The 15,765-nt window shown below is 41.3% G+C and overlaps 1 protein-coding gene across 4 annotated transcripts in view; it reads left to right on the plus strand.

Annotated features, from left to right (window-relative positions):
* Dock4 (dedicator of cytokinesis 4) overlaps nt 1-15,765 on the plus strand; it is a 406,069-nt gene that overhangs the window by 300,557 nt on the left and 89,747 nt on the right. For all 4 annotated transcript variants that reach the window (XM_036206392.1, XM_036206395.1, XM_036206394.1 and 1 more), the window contains exons 26-27: nt 3,257-3,355; nt 15,492-15,586. In XM_036206392.1, coding sequence (XP_036062285.1) covers nt 3,257-3,355; nt 15,492-15,586 — 194 coding nt within the window. The remainder of the gene's footprint in view (nt 1-3,256; nt 3,356-15,491; nt 15,587-15,765) is intronic.

Here is a 15,765-nt window from a genome sequence, read left to right on the forward strand (position 1 = left end):
TGTTTGATAGTGTCTACCCAACTCTAATAAGAATGAACTTGACAATGCAAAGTATAAGTGACATATACATAGTATCTTTCCATGAATCATAGTGTTAGCAATGCCTTCTGGAAAGATTTTTATTGTAAATAAAATAAATTTGAAAAAGAATGAATTTTATATTTTTAAAAATGTAACTTGATATATTGTGTTTACTTAGGAAACATTACAATAAATAAGATAATGAACGTATCACACAAAAATTGACTAGTGGACCCTCTCCATCCCCTTTTATTATTTAGCTGGCTGGGATCATTTTGCTTTGCCTAATTAGAAACCATGGTTACCGAGGGAGAAGATCTTCAAATGCTGGTCTTTGGCAACATTGTATCCTCAGCATTGGATGAAAAGCGGCAAGGGGTGGGAGCAGTAGCAGATGGCTCCCTGGAGGGTTACAATTCTGTGCAAGTCCCAGGCAGCAGGACTCTTAGCCCTGTGTATCTCTTACGCATGCCCTATGTATCTCTTACGCATGCCTAGGGAGTCGGGATTCCTGAGCCCTTGTCAGTCCAGTGTTACAGCTTCTGGCCTTGGAGTGGCTGAGACCCTCTGCTTTAAAGACTTGACAAGCCTCTGGAACCTTTTCAGCAACCTCAGCCTACTGTTTCTCTTCTTGGCTCTCAGTAGCCTTCTGTTCTTCATCAGCCTCAGCATTCCACTCTTTCTCCCCTTCTCTCTGCTCCCACTGTCCTTTGCCTGCCTGGGCCACATTCTTGACTTCTACAGCTCTTTCTTACCGGGCCAGCCACTGCCACAGCTGTGGTCTCTCACAGGGCAGCTACAGCCAGCCTGTGCTGGTGCTACCACTGATACTGCTGCTGCCCTCGAAACTGCATGCCTTGAGGTTCTTCCTCCTTTTGTAGCTGTCCTAGTGGGCCGCCCTGCAGCTTTTGCGGCTCAGCATGCCAGCTCCCCCTCCGCTATGCCTCTGTCATGCAACCAGATGCTTTGCTCTTTCTGACGCTCAGCATACTGGCTAGTCCCCTGCAAAGACCTGCTGTTTGGAGGCACTAACACTCCACTGCCTGCTTGTTCTTTCTTCGTGTTAATAGTTAGGCATGCTCAACTACAAGTGGGTGAGAGTAGACAACTTGGTAACTCTTTTATTTGACCTGATATTCTAACATCAGAGGAGACAGGGAGAGAAATTGTTTTCTGGCTGGCTTATAAGATGAACTAAACAATCCACCTAGCTAGCCAGAGACAGGATGTTTGCACTAATCACAGCAAATGTCTCAAGACATGAAGTCTGTGTTTACACAATTTTTTTTTTTTTTTTTCCACAAATCCCTGCGATCCCTGTGCTAGGCTACCAGAGAAAGTGCTTGCTCCCTGGCTTAGGTAAAAATGGTCATAATATCACCTGAAGTTCTCCGAAGCTTGTGATATCAAAACCATGTTTGCAGTAAAAAAAAGCAGTAGCCTGTTGCTTATATTTTCTGTCTCGTGTGAAGTATTCAGAATTCTGTTACACGTTGACAGGAGAGTATGGTGGGTTTGGGAGATAATCCTGCTAGACTGCATTAGTTACTTTGTGTCATTGTGACAGAGTACCTAACAGTTTATGGGAAGAAAGACTTGAGTTCAGGATTTCAGAGCAAAGCAGTTATCAAAATGGAGGTGTGCCAAGGGGGCTCCGTCCATAGCAGCTGGAGCTTGCATTGGTGGCTGCCCCCATCATGCTGAATTAGGAAACAGAGAGCAGAACTGGAACCAGGGTCCAGGCCAGAGCCTACGAAGGCTTGCCCCTAGTAACTTGTTCCTACCAGCCAGACCCTGTTCCCAATGGTTCCGTAGCCTCCTAAAGTAGGCTAACCTTGGCACAAGTACTCTGTAAATAGCCTATGGGGGCAATTCAGATCCGAACTGTACCATGACCCGTATGGCAGACTTTTGAAGATTTACTCTAATGTCCAAGGGCAACTGTTTGTCATATCTGTGTGTCACAAGTGACTGTCTGCATGCAAAGAAATCTCTGACAGAACCATTAAGTTGTATTCTATGGGTTCTTGTGGAAACTGGTAGGAAGACATTTGCCTGAGCTAGCCCAGCTGCCTGAGCTGTAAAATCTACTTGTCAGGGCTTCTAGTCTCCAGTTCTAACTTGATACTATAGTCTTTTCCATGTGCACTCAAACCTGTCTCCCAATTAAAGTGAGCTTCTGTGTGCATCCAGTTAGCCAGCAGTGGCCTCTCCTCTTCTGGCTGCATGCTTTTATGTTTCCCTGTCTAGAAGTAGATCAGTTCTTTGTTGAGCAAAAGTGGTTACATTAAAAACAATAGTTTCAAGTTGGAAGTCTATTAGAAAATGCAAGTTATAGCAATTTCTGTCACTCTTCAAATCTAAGGATGATGTGTGCACTTGCCTTTTTCATTTTTAAGCATTGCACTTCACAGGAGTCCGTTACATAGAGCTCAAACACAGAGTGGCTATTAACTTAAAACCATTTCTAAAGGGAGATTGAAGCCACCATTAGGCATTGTGTGGGTTCTTTTACCCAGTGAGTCACAAGACCCGTGTTCTGATGAGTTCAAGTGGGTAAGTTCTGGTAAGTTCAGAAAAGGAATGTGGAATTAGAAGAGATTTGGAGTAAAAAGTCCTGGGGAGGACTCTAGCTCTGCCAACGCCTAGCTCTGTCTTAGGCCGTACTATTTAACTCTCTTTTAGTGTGTTTTGGTCTGTGTTTTTTTCGTTTGCTTGTTTTAGAGTTTCTGGTTTCATTTAGTTTGTTGTTTGTTTGTTTGTTCGTTTGAGACAAGTTCTCACATTTCCAGGCTGGCCTCAAACTCATGAAACTCCTGTTTCATTCAGCCAGCCAAACACAGGTACCCACCACCACACACAGCACTTTATGCCATGTTGAACATATGTTTTGACTTTTCTTAAGTGTTCACCCTCTACCACATAGCACTGATATGAATCTTAAAATAAAAAATTTCTGGTTGGGGATGTAGCTCAGTGGTAGAGCGCTTGCCTAGCAAGCCCTGGGTTCAATCCTCAGCACACAAAAAATTGTTTTTCATACATACCAAGTAGATAGTGGTCATCACATGGAAAATTTTGACTACAATAAGGGTGATTTAGATCGGAAGATATCGTAGGGTAAATTTGGGATCATAGCAAGTTTGTAAAGCATTTCCTTTGAGAGTAATTCATACTAAGTTACTGATGGTCTTGAATGTCCTTCCTTTAAAATATGGGATTTTTTTTCCCGTAGGGGGAATTTGTTGCCTGTCTCCTTTCCCTGTTACGACAAATGACGGATAGACATTATCAACAACTTCTGAATAGTTTCAGTACAAAGGAAGAACTGCGGGTAAGTGATGTTTACATTTCCTCCTTTTACTTTCTCTTGTCCTTACTCTTCGCTGCTCAGAATGCTTCTCTGGCAGTTGCTTTGCCTCTTTCCATTAAGTTCTGGTTTTTCTCAGTTGTGCTAACAGATCTTCGTTTCTGTATTGGCTGTTGAGATTTCTTTCTTTCTTTTCCTTTCTTTCTTTCCTTTCTTTTTTTTTGAGACAGGGTTTCTCTGTGTAGTTCTGGAACTCTTTCTGTAGACCAGGCTGGCCTCAAACTCACAGAGATCCGCCTGGCTCTGCCTCTCGAGTGCTGGGATTAAAGGCGTGCGCCACCACCGCCCAGCCTGGGATTTCTTTTACTTAGTTAAACAAAGCTACTAGCCATTATTTTGGAGAAAGACGTCAGATCTTAATCCCATCTCATCAAGGTATGTAAACTAGAAACATTAATAGAACTAGGAAGGCAGGTGAATGAACTGCCTCTTGCATGTGGACTGGAAATGCTGTCCTAGTAGCAGACAAGAGGGAAGAGCTAAACAGATTGCCTGGTTTCCTCCTGTAAGAATGAGAAATTTTAGCTGCGCCTTTCTGACTAGAGGAACAGAATCGTTTAGAATTACAAGCACACAGAAGGTCTGAGAACTTACCTGCTCGAGGTGGGAAAATCTGTGAATCAAAAGGAAGATAGTGGTCTAACTGACTTTCATCAAAATTTGACTACCCAAGATAATTGAAAGAATAGTATATTTTGCATGAGAAGTCTGTGGTTTCATGTCTCCAATTTTCCCAAAAGAAGCCTACATTTTTTAATATGGCCTGGGAATTCAAAAATATAGAAGCACAGATCAGAAGACATTATTAGTTTAGTTCAGTTTATATTTAATGCCTTACTGTTCATATCGACCACAAAGCAAATGGAAATCATGGGTGAAATGTTTCTTGTCAGTTTTCCTTCTGTAAAGTGGCATCGTATTTCAAAGAACATATAGTTTCCTCTGCAAAATGGCCTGACCTTCAAACCAGGAGAAATATTTAAGGATACTAATTCTTAATCTGTTGTTCAGGAAATATAGACTGAGAACTTCATACATAGGAAGCCCTCACCCTGGCACTGGAGATGTGACCAGGCACAAGATGTCTTGTTGTTCCAGGGGACCATTGGCATTCGTTATGAACACTGAATGGTGACCATATAGGGCAAACACACATAATACTATATAACAAGTAGGACTTGCTGTCAACCCAGACTCCAGCCAACAGGAAAACTTTCCAAGGGAGGTGTTGGATGAAAATAGATTAGTTAGAACTATGCTCATAATTAAACTTCAGTTTGGCCCACAGATACAGCTTGCCCAACATTCAGATGGGACTAGGTCCATTGCCCAGCACTGTAAAATGAATGAATAAATGAATGAACTATCACTTCAATGCCCTGACACAGCACATACCTCCTTACTGTAGCTTTTTAATATGCATTGGAACCTGGAATTGTTTGTTTGTTTATGTGACTGCCCCAGCCTCCAGCCACTGGGTTTTAAATTACTTGATATTTAAAGCTCTGGTTGGTTCATTGTGCTGAGGTCATATCTATAGGCATTCAAGCACTATATGTTCACTACTTGATGGAACATAAAGCCCCTAGAAACAGCATCATAAAACATAAAAGTCTGGGAGAGGATATGGACTTTATTTTGAGGGCATGGATGGTTTTAAGAAGGGAGAAATGAGATCACATTTGTCTGGTTGCACAACTGAAAATGGATTAGCCAAGGTCCAAATAGGAGACAGAACCATGTAAAGAATTCAATATAGTAATCTAAGCTAGAAATGACTCTGACATGTGTCAGAGTTAGCCTTAGCTGTCAACTTGATACAACCCAGAGTCGTCTAGGAAGGGGGAGCCTCAGTTGAGGAAGTGGCTGGATCATCCTCCCCTGTGGTCAATGGCTGTGAGGCATTTTTAAAGTTTTTAATTGGTGTAAGAGGGCCCAGCCCATGGTGAGTAGTGCTATCCCTAGGCAGGTAGACCTGGGCTGTCTAAGAAAGGTGAGTGAGTAAGCCAGAGGAAGGAAGCCAGAAAGCAGTGTTTCTCTGTTGGTTTCTGCTTCCACTTCCTACCTTGAGTTCCTGTCTTGGTTTTCCTGGATGATAGACTATAACATGTAAACTAAAATAAGCCCTTTCCTCTCCAAGTTCCTTCTGGCAGTAGTATTTACCTCAGCAACAGAAAGCAGACTAGGGCAGCTGAAACAGAGACAGTCACAGAGTCGGGGTCCTAATAAGTGGGAAACTTGAGTTGACAGGACTTGATGACCCCTCAACAAACTTTTCTGAGATCTCTCCAGTCCTTCAAACTTTTTAAAGTAAAGGAGGGGGCTAGAGAAAAGGCTCAGATGTTAAGAGCGTCTACAGCTCCTCCAAGGGGCTTGAGTTTGGTTCCCATCTGCTCACAACTGCCTGTAACTCCAGCTCAAGGTTCTGATTCCCTCTTCTGGTCTAAATGGGAACCGCCCCCATACACACACACACACACACACACACACACACACACACGTATCACACATACACACATGAAAATACACATGAATAAAAATTTTCAAATCTTAATTTTTTGTTAGTTAAAAAAGTGAAGTGGTGGAGGAGATGACTCTCTCCAAGTATTGGAAGCACTGGATGGTTGTTGGCGCCCTTCACCAAATAGGGATATAAAGGGAGTAGGTATGCAGGTCTGTTTAGCCTGAGTTTAGTTACTTAAGGGATATTGAAAAGGAAATGCTGCCAGTTGGTGGTGGTGCACGCCTTTAATCCCAGCACTTGGGAGGCAGAGCCAGGCGGATCTCTGTGAGTTCCAGGCCAGCTGGTCTACAGAGCAAGATCCAGGACAGCCTCCAAAGCTACACAGAGAAACCCTGCCTGTCTCAAAAAACAAAAAAAGAAAGAAAGAAAGAAAGAAAGAAAGAAAGAAAGAAAGAAAGAAAGGAAGGAAGGAAGGAAGGAAGGAAGGAAGGAAAGGAAGGAAGGAAGGAAGGAAGAAATTAAAGGAGATGCTTAGTGGATAGTGTCTAATTTTCAAGAAAGACAGCAAGACTGCAGGTACAGATATAGGAACTGTCATCCTGTAAGTAACTGATTTTCCAGAAGTAAATGTGAACACCTAAGGAGTGTGTGGAGTTAAAAGGGTCTGCTAGAATCATAAATATTAAGGAACAAAGAATAGTGAATCATGTAAAGACCCACTGATGCTGGGGAACCAGATGAGCAATTCCATTGTAGATGTGAATGGGAGCCTGGGTGTCATGTATTGAAGAATGGGGGAAAAGGTAATGCGATAGAGCTTTGCGGTTTTCAAGAATAAGCAAGTGGCTACTGAAAGGGAAGTTGGATGTCAGGGGAATATTTATAGATGCAGACAGAAAGATGTTTAACAATTAGCAGTGGGAGACATCAATGCTAAAGATACAGAAATGAGGTGCTAGCCCACAAGATGTTCTGAGAAGTTACCAGATGGGAAAAGAGTGTGGGAAAGTCACCTTTCCAGGTGTCAGAGTAGAAACGAAGTAACTGGGAAAATGCAAATCAAAGGTCATTGATTTGATTTGCTAAAGTATAATTATCTGATTATAATATGCATATTAAAAATTCTGGTATCATCATTTAATAGATCTGCTTCCCAGTGCTCAATTTGGTGCCAAACTAAGGGAGCCTTAGTTATGCCCCTCAAAACTATCTTGCAGTATTTTCCAAAGGTGATAACATTGGTCCATGAACCCTTATCTAAAGTCCTTAGTATGTCTTTTGGAAATCAGAGTTTCATAACTTTCAGAAAGCTGATATGGTGCATAAATCTCTGTTATACTATAGCCCTCCAGTAAGATCTTCAGTAGAATGCAACATTTCCTCTAGAGAAATAATTCAGGTGAGATTTTTGCTGCCAACTGGCTTATAACACATTTTAGAGCCCTTTTAGATTTTTTGATATCACAATAAAGACCTAAAGATATCTAATAATAAACACTGTGTTTAGACTTAAATATGAAGTAGTCAGCATTTGTGTGATTAATATTAGTTCATTTGCTTCTCAAAAAGAACCCATGAGGTAGGACCAGTTATTGTATTACAGATATCAATTATTTGATTCAGTAAATATATACTGAGTATGTTGGTTGTAGGGATATGAAAGATAATCAAATAATCTTGTATTGGGAGTAGGTAGATCACTGTTACACCTTTGATAATCACTGCTGAAAAAGGTTTAACAATGAGCCAGATTCAACCTTGGGAAGTTTAGATGTTCCTAGGGACTGGCAAATTTAGTTCATGGCCAAACGTAGCCTACTGTTTACTTTTACAATAAAGTTTTATTGAACATACACGCACACACACACACACACACACACACACACACACACACTATTATTATAAATGAATGTGAATACTTGGGCTTCTCTTCCAAGCACATGAACCTTTTACCTTTTACCCAATTAATGTAGTTCCTATCAACAATAATGGCCAATAGTTAGGGAATAGCTCCCACTCTCCATCCTTGAGCCAGGCATGTGGCTGAGCCCTCTTGAGCTGTTGTATTTCATTCTCTGCATCTTTAAAGGTTGATTGGTGCCATTATTCCCAGTTAATTGGGAACGCTAGGAATCTCATGAATGTCCTCAGCTCCTTGCTCAGACAAGCACAGTGCTTCCCTAAATGTCAGTAAACCAGTCTTTGCTCTCAAGTTACTGCAAATTTCATTTGTCACCTCGTTAAACATACTAAACATTTCTGGTCCCAGAGTGGAAATGTCTCAAGCCAAATTAGTAAACAGAGGATTATTGGATATTCCTGGTTCTACATTTAGGCTTGAAATTCAACAAAGTAGCTATAAGGCAAATGTCAAATTAACATAGTGCTAATTGATGAAAAAGTATACCAGAGTTGGATTGCATACTGAAAGAGCCAAGTAATTCTACAGTTTTCAAAAGGGGTAAGCAGAAGCCAGCTTCCTGACATAAACCATCTTACGTTGCTGTAACACAATGCCCGAGACTGGATAATTGAGGAAGCTGTTTATTTTGCTTCATGGAACTGGAAGTCATATTGCTGAGTCTTAGGATATACACACTTGAAACTGATAATGACAAATCATGTGCTTAGATTTTAATGGATATTGTTGCAGTTCTTGATTCCTGGTGGCCTTTCTTTTTTTCTTGCCAGCTTTTCCCAAATGGTTCTCCAAATCAAACTGAATTTCAGAAGTAGGCAGTTCTCAAGTAACTACTGGGACTAATGGTTTTTAGCTCTATTTGGGCTTAAAGATGCTGGGTGCCTGTAGGCTTACTGTTGAAGTGACTCCTAGCTTTCTGAACAGATGCCATTTCTTCTTGGTCCTCAGGTACTTGTGTGTGAGTGGCGTGAGTCACGGTGTCAGAGCACAAGTGTGTGGGAGGGAGCAAAGACCTAAGGGTCGGTAGCCTATACTGCGTAATCTTTTTTTCCTTCAGCAGAATATTACATTTTTTTAAAAACGAACAAAAGCAGTCACTAGGTAGCGATTATTTTTCTCTCTCTCAGCAATCAGTAGTGTTTTATTGTACACCCACCTTGTACTGGGGCCTGAAGTTTTGTCCATATCCTTGATATTTCATATACAGCATTGAAACTCCTGCGTTTTGTTGATTATGACCTTTGATAATGAGCCACAGGGATCTTGATGTAGGCATGAGATTATACCTATTCTGGAACTATCCATTGTCTACATATTAGCTTTTAAAATCGAATAGCTCTGACCTCTGTCTAATCCAGGTTGTTTCTTGTGCCAGGAGCTTGTCATGTGGCCAAGGCTGGTCTAGAATTTACTACTTAGCTCAGATTGACCTGGAACTTGCTAGGTATTAATATTAATCTTATGGTCCTCTTTCCAAAGCCTCCTCAGTATTGAGATCCTAGGTGAGTGTACCACCACAGCTGCCCTTAATTCCAGTTTAAGCATCTCAGCGCTTCCCATTGCTGACTAGACCAGTGTCTTTATCACGGCATCGCTGTCTTCTGTCCTCCTTCCAACCGTATCGCCCACCCATGTCCAGACATTTAAATTGCTTATTCCTAGCAGTTCATGTATATCATTGCTACTTCCTCCGTGTTGTTTCAGTTTTGTTGTTTTCTTTCTATCTAACATGGCTACTCTGTGGTTCAGTCTTCACAGGAGACATCCACCCTGTCTTATGCGCTGTTCACTGGTTTTGTATCTTCAGTGTCTGTTGGCCCCTTGAATTGTGATCATGTCATTGTGTCCTACTGACAGAACCTGTAACGTCTGTGTCTAGTAAATGGGTGTTCTTACCTAGACTCTGCCTTCATTAGCGAGTTCTCCCATACAATTGTTTTGACTTCTCTTTATTTGCATATATTGATTACAGAACAATTCTTCTACCACTCTCAGTGACTGAAGAGTATTTGGAAAACATTTTGCATGTCATGTTTCAAGATTCCATTTTGAGAGTATAAATTTTAGCATGCTAAATGTTACTAATGCCCCTGCATTGAATTCAAAGCTGGTATCAAGGCTGTTATGCATTTAAAAGTTGTAGCAAGTTTGTACAGTACCATCTGACTGCAAATGGCCTAAGTGACAGAAACGTGTTCTTAGCAGTGGTGCCCTGTCTGGTGTTCAGTCATCTACCTGCCCCGTGATGCTTTGTGGGATATCTCTGTGTTCATAATCCTTTTCCAGGATGGCTTTGTGAGTCAGTTTCTGTATGGAGCCATCCTAATACACTATCATCTTTAAACACAAAGTGCTCTGTATATGATGCAGAAAAGTTTCCTAAATCACAAATTTAATCCTCTGTACACAGAGCCTGCCAATGCGTCCACGTTGCCCTTAGGATGAATTCCAAACTCCTTACCATGGGAAAGGCAGGAGAATAGTTTCTCTCCTTTTTTTAATCCCTATTCACTTAGCTTTTATTTATGTGTTCTCTATCCCAATTTACATCTTTAATTTATCCCTATTTCGCTTTTATACCTGTATTTTGCCACTACCCCTTACAGTCCCAATACCCCATGTTGCTTCTAGCATGTGTTCCCTCTGTATGACATGCCTGGCCCTCCATGTTCTCCTAGTTCATAGAGCATGCACACATCCACATGGTTATTAGGTTAACATGTATTTATACCACTGGTCCATGAGTTCCATGAAAACAGAGAAAGTGTGTCAGTTTGAACACATTACTAGTAAACTCAGAGTCACCAACCATTCATCAGTGTCACGTTCAGATAAAAGTCAGTAAAGCACTTGCCCTGGGTTTCATTTGGCCAAGATCTAGCCCAGATTTGAATTCTCCATTTCACGCTTCCTGTGTCTTCTTGCAGTTCCTGTCTGTCTGTTGTATGAGTCTGAATCTGTGCCTGTCTGAAGTAGGTATCTTGTAAGTCTGTGTCCAGGTCTGAGTCTGTGTGTCTGTCCCTAACAATGGGCTTTGCTCTCTCTTTTATTGGACAACACAGAAAGCATCACATGGGGAAGGAATGAGTGACACTTTACAGAAATCTTTAATAGTTTTACAAGAGATTAAGTCACTGACTCCAACTGACCATATTACAAACAAAATACTATCAGAAAATATTCATATGTTACATCCAGCATTTATGGTGGATATTTGTTTTTATAAGGTCTCTTTCATCCTATTTGCTGTCTTCAGCAAATAATGACCATAGCATACATACACATATATATTACTCACGTGTCAGAGGCATGAAAGAGCACATAATTTAAGATTACAGCTATGCATTAGCTTAGGTTGTAAAAGTTGATTACATGGTAAATCCAAGGCAAGTAACGTTATTGTTACGCTGTTCTCTTAAAGGCAGTTTGAACAAGCAGGCTGCATACACAGTAGAATAGCAGTCTTAAGTGACCTCAAGGTGTGTTATTAATTCTGTCCATGAAGTCCAGCAACAGTTCCAGTCTCTTAAAATGTAAGAGATATTTTACAAGCCATTGCCACAAGAAAGTGTTGTTCTTAAGTGCCTTGTGATGCCAAGTCGCAGGTGTAGATGAATTTCTAAACAATCTTATTGAATAAGAAACACAGAGCCAAATACAGAGGTAATAGCCAAAGAGACCAGAGAACTGGCGAAGAGCCACGACTACCTTATCTTACCTCCTCACCACCATCGCTTCCCCAGAGAGAGCTTCTTCTGTTTAATTTGTGTTTTTATTGCCTTCCTGTTCTGCCTTCCCTTTGGCTCTAAGACCAACCACATGACTTCCTCATTACTGCCTGTCTATACAGACCTCTAGGTCTCTATGGTTGATACTGGGATTAAAGACGTGTGTCACCATACTTGGCTGTGTCCTTGACCACACAGAGACTCTGCCTGCCATGTGATCAGATTAAGGGCGTGTGCTACCACTGCCTGACTCCTGCTTATGGCTATATAACCTCTGATCTCTAGGCAAACTTTATTAACATACAAATAAAATCACATTTCAGCACAATTAAAACATTACCACACACAGGTACTCCTTAAATCCCTTCTGTTGCAGTGTGTGTCTTAGCGTACCGTGAGTACTAGCATCTAAGACAGTACCGGCAGGCAGTAAAGAATCCAAATTTGGGGGCTGGAGAGATGGCTCAGCGGTTAAGAGCACTGGCTGTTCTTCCAGAGGTCCTGAGTTCAATTCCCAGCACCCACATGGTGGCTCACAACCATCTGTAAAGAGATCTGGCACCCTCTTCTGTATATATAATAAATAAATAAATCTTTAAAAAAAAAAAAAAAGAATCCAAATTTGTAAGTGAGCAAATGGAGAGAGTTTCCCAGATCATAGCAGCCTTTCCTGCCTTCCTTTTTGTTTGAACATGGGCCTTTTCTTGTTATTTGAAGATTTTTCTTAAAAGACTTTCTTGCCTGAACCACTTGTGCTACAGAAAAAACTAACTTCCCACCACAGCACTTCTCAATTTCCTTTTTGTTTTGAACCCTGGTCTGAAGCATGGCAGTGGCATGCTTCCCATGTTGTGTGCATTACATGACCCATCATACACACAAGAAGACTTCTGCCAGGATGCTGATTTTTTTAAATGGTGCCGTGTGAAACCCTTGTTCTGGTGTTACCCAAATGAGGATTATTGGACACAGAAATGTTCTTTTTAATAGTATAAAAAGGAATCTGAAAGTTACATGTGCAGAATATTGGTGTCTACCTCCAAAAGCACACATGTAGAGAAAGGGCTGGAGCTGAGAAGTAGTTAGAGGACACACGAGGAATCAACAGTGCCCTACAGACAGGAAGCAGGAAGACGCAGGAATGCCAGCACTTGGCTCCTGCACTTGAGAATACTGGAGCTGATTATGAACTATCATCTCTCACAAGGCAGTAGGCAAATACTGGCTGAACTAGGGTGTGTCCCAGGACCCTGGTGGAGTGTGCTCTGGTTAAGCCCTGTGCTCAAAGGAAGCATGAGGCTACAGTTTAGAAAAAAGAAACAAAAACAGCAGGCTACTGTATGAATAGGTGAAAAGATATATCCATGTTTTTCAGAACTCCTCTAACTACAGGATGCCCCAAGCCCTCGGGTTTTCCAAGTGTGAGAGCTCAACTCCTCAAAGACTGAATAAATTTCCAAAGCCATCGAGCTATTTATTTAATTGTTGAGCCAGAATTAAAATCTAGACTTTTCTGATTCTCCTTAATTTTTTCCTTTAAATAAATTTTTTTAAAAAATGTGTCTAGTTCCACAAATGTAAATGTTAAGTAGCTTGGGTTATGGTACAAAGCTACTTGAAGAGCTAAAAAGTTTCTCGCGGGCAGGGTGGGGGGGATAAAGACTTACATCGATACATTGAGTACAATGTCACCAGCTGCTTTTGCTTTTAAATTGTGAGATGCATGGGTAAATGGGAAGACTCCGAGCCAGTTTCCATACCGCCAGCTCCTGTATCTGGAAGAACCTTCCCTTGGACCACAGCACTGAAAAATAAACATTGGAGCTGCTAGCCCTTAAGGTAGAAGCTCGCCCACTTCAGCCACCATTCAGTCTTGCAGCCAGCAGCCAGGGCTCACACCACCCCCTCCACACACCTGCCAGATGCCGCCAACTGGGCTGCCTCTGGTTTCCAATGCTGGCAGAAGTTGTATGGTTAGAAGATGAAAGTTCAGAACTTTTTAAACTCTTAATTGTGGACTAGGAAACCCAGATGAACTCCCCACTTGCATGATTTTGCTTCATAAAGTAGGAAACCTGTGAAACATAAGTGCAAAATCATCTTTCAAGGATAATGTGTATTCAAGTCTCAGAAACCCAAAAGAATTAACTGGAAAACCATTAGGATAATATTTAGAAGTGCTTTGAAAAGAACACCTTCCCGTTTTACTATGCTAATGACCTACCATGTAAAACCAGGGCTAGCACTAAGTGCCATTCAGTCCTTGCCCTGCCACTGAGACACATTCCCAGCTCTCCAAATGATCTGGCCTGCAGTAAATACCTTAGGGGAAATGTGTGCTTTTAGTGACCCTGCAAACATGAACAGGATCTGCAAGACCATTCAAGGACAGGTGGTCTCCGGGGACTGTTTCCATGTACTGCATACTATATACTAATGTGTGTTGATGCTAAAGATGCTGAAATAATTCTTGTCAAAATATTTGTGGGCTTGATTGAAGCTGTTAGAATGTGTAAAAAGAAACACACACACGCACACGCACACGCACACTGGAAAGCTACCACATGGTTCTCGATTTTTAACAGTCTTCTGTTGTTTTGAGTGACAGTCATAATCTTTTATTCAGGCAGCTTCCATGTTTAACATGATGTGTTGTTAGATTTGCTAATATAAACTTTGTGTTTGGAGTTGCTTTTATTCCAGAATTATCACACCTTTGCCTTCTATTAGATTGTTAGAGAAGTTTATTTTCCTAGAATCACTTTAGGTTACAGAGAATAAAGCTTTTAAGTTTGCCAGTTGATAAATTGAAGCTAGACTTATTGTAGAAAGTTTCAGCTCTTTCATAACATGTGGTCTGTCCCCCCATCTTTCCTGTAAGTATTTTAGGTCTTATCTCTCTTGTTATGCTTAAAGAAGTGCTAATTCCATGTCTGGTGATTGATATTTCCAAACCTAACAACAGATTCTTGTCAAAAATGCAAGTATTCTCACCAAAAACATAACTGTATAAGGCAAAGCATTTGCTAATGAACTGGATCTAGCTATTCCAAAATGTATATGTATTGCCAATAGCATGTGCTTAGTAAAAACAGGTGATTCTGTCAATTTCAAACAAAAATCTTTAAAATGTGTGTGTGTGTGTGTGTGTGTGTGTGTGTGTGTGTGTGTGTGTGTGGCCAGAGGACAATATAAGATCCCCAGAGTTGGAGTTATAGGCAATTGTGAGCCACACAATATGTATGCTGGGACTGAGCTCAAGTCCTCCTCGAGAGCAATATTTGATTGCCAAGTCACTTCTCTAGCCCTAAACAAGACGCTTTTAAGCTACAGTAAATAAAAGCATGGGGAAACAGAAGCAAGAGGACCTCTCGGCTGCAGCCCTCTGGCCTGGCGCCTCTGCAGGGAGTGTCTTGATGCTCTTGGAGCTGGTCAGCACTTCTCACTGGTCCACCTCAGCACGGAATTCTGTGTGATACATGAAGGAAGGCTTACTCAGATTTCCTAAACCCACAGCCCTCCTCTTAGTTCTGCACCTCAACTATGCCCTCTAAAAGAACACAGCTTTTTTCGTAAGATCCTTCTGTGACAATAACCTTCCAAATATCAACAACCATTTAGCTGAGCTAAGACTGTTTATCATGCTCCTGGGTTGAGAAGTTCTAATATTTAAGACACTGTGCTGGGAGAAAAGGAAAGGCTTGGCTGTCTATCTTCTGGAACAGTTTTGTCTCCAGAACCTACATTTGTAGAGCGTGTGAAGGTGAGTGAAAAATGATTTCCCTTGTTCCTGAGAATGAGAAAGATGAGGAGCAGTTAGGCTGGGCAGTGGAGCAGGATGGAAAGAAAGCAAGGTCCCATCTGCTGCTGGATCTGCCGTGGACTCCTTTCTGTGAGGATGCTTTGAGAACGGCAGCTGAGCTGCTCTCTGTGTGGATGCTGACAATTATGATAAATCAACAAACCATCTCTTCCTTCTTATCCCAGGATTTCCTACTGCAGATATTTACTGTGTTCCGAATATTGATACGCCCAGAGATGTTCCCCAAGGACTGGACCGTCATGCGTCTGGTAGCTAACAAGTAAGACTTTTCAGTTAATAACTGCATCTCAACCTGCAAAGGAAAAGGATAATCTAGAATGTTCTTTGCAGTATCAACACAGATTGAAACCTCTATGTTCTAAGTTTCATTTTCTTTACCTCCAAATCAACTTTTCTGCCTTTTTAAAACTGTTACTAATTGTCTTGAACTGTTATTTA

Source organism: Onychomys torridus, chromosome 14 (assembly GCF_903995425.1).
Source record: "Onychomys torridus chromosome 14, mOncTor1.1, whole genome shotgun sequence".
NCBI classification, from domain to species: domain Eukaryota; kingdom Metazoa; phylum Chordata; class Mammalia; order Rodentia; family Cricetidae; genus Onychomys; species Onychomys torridus.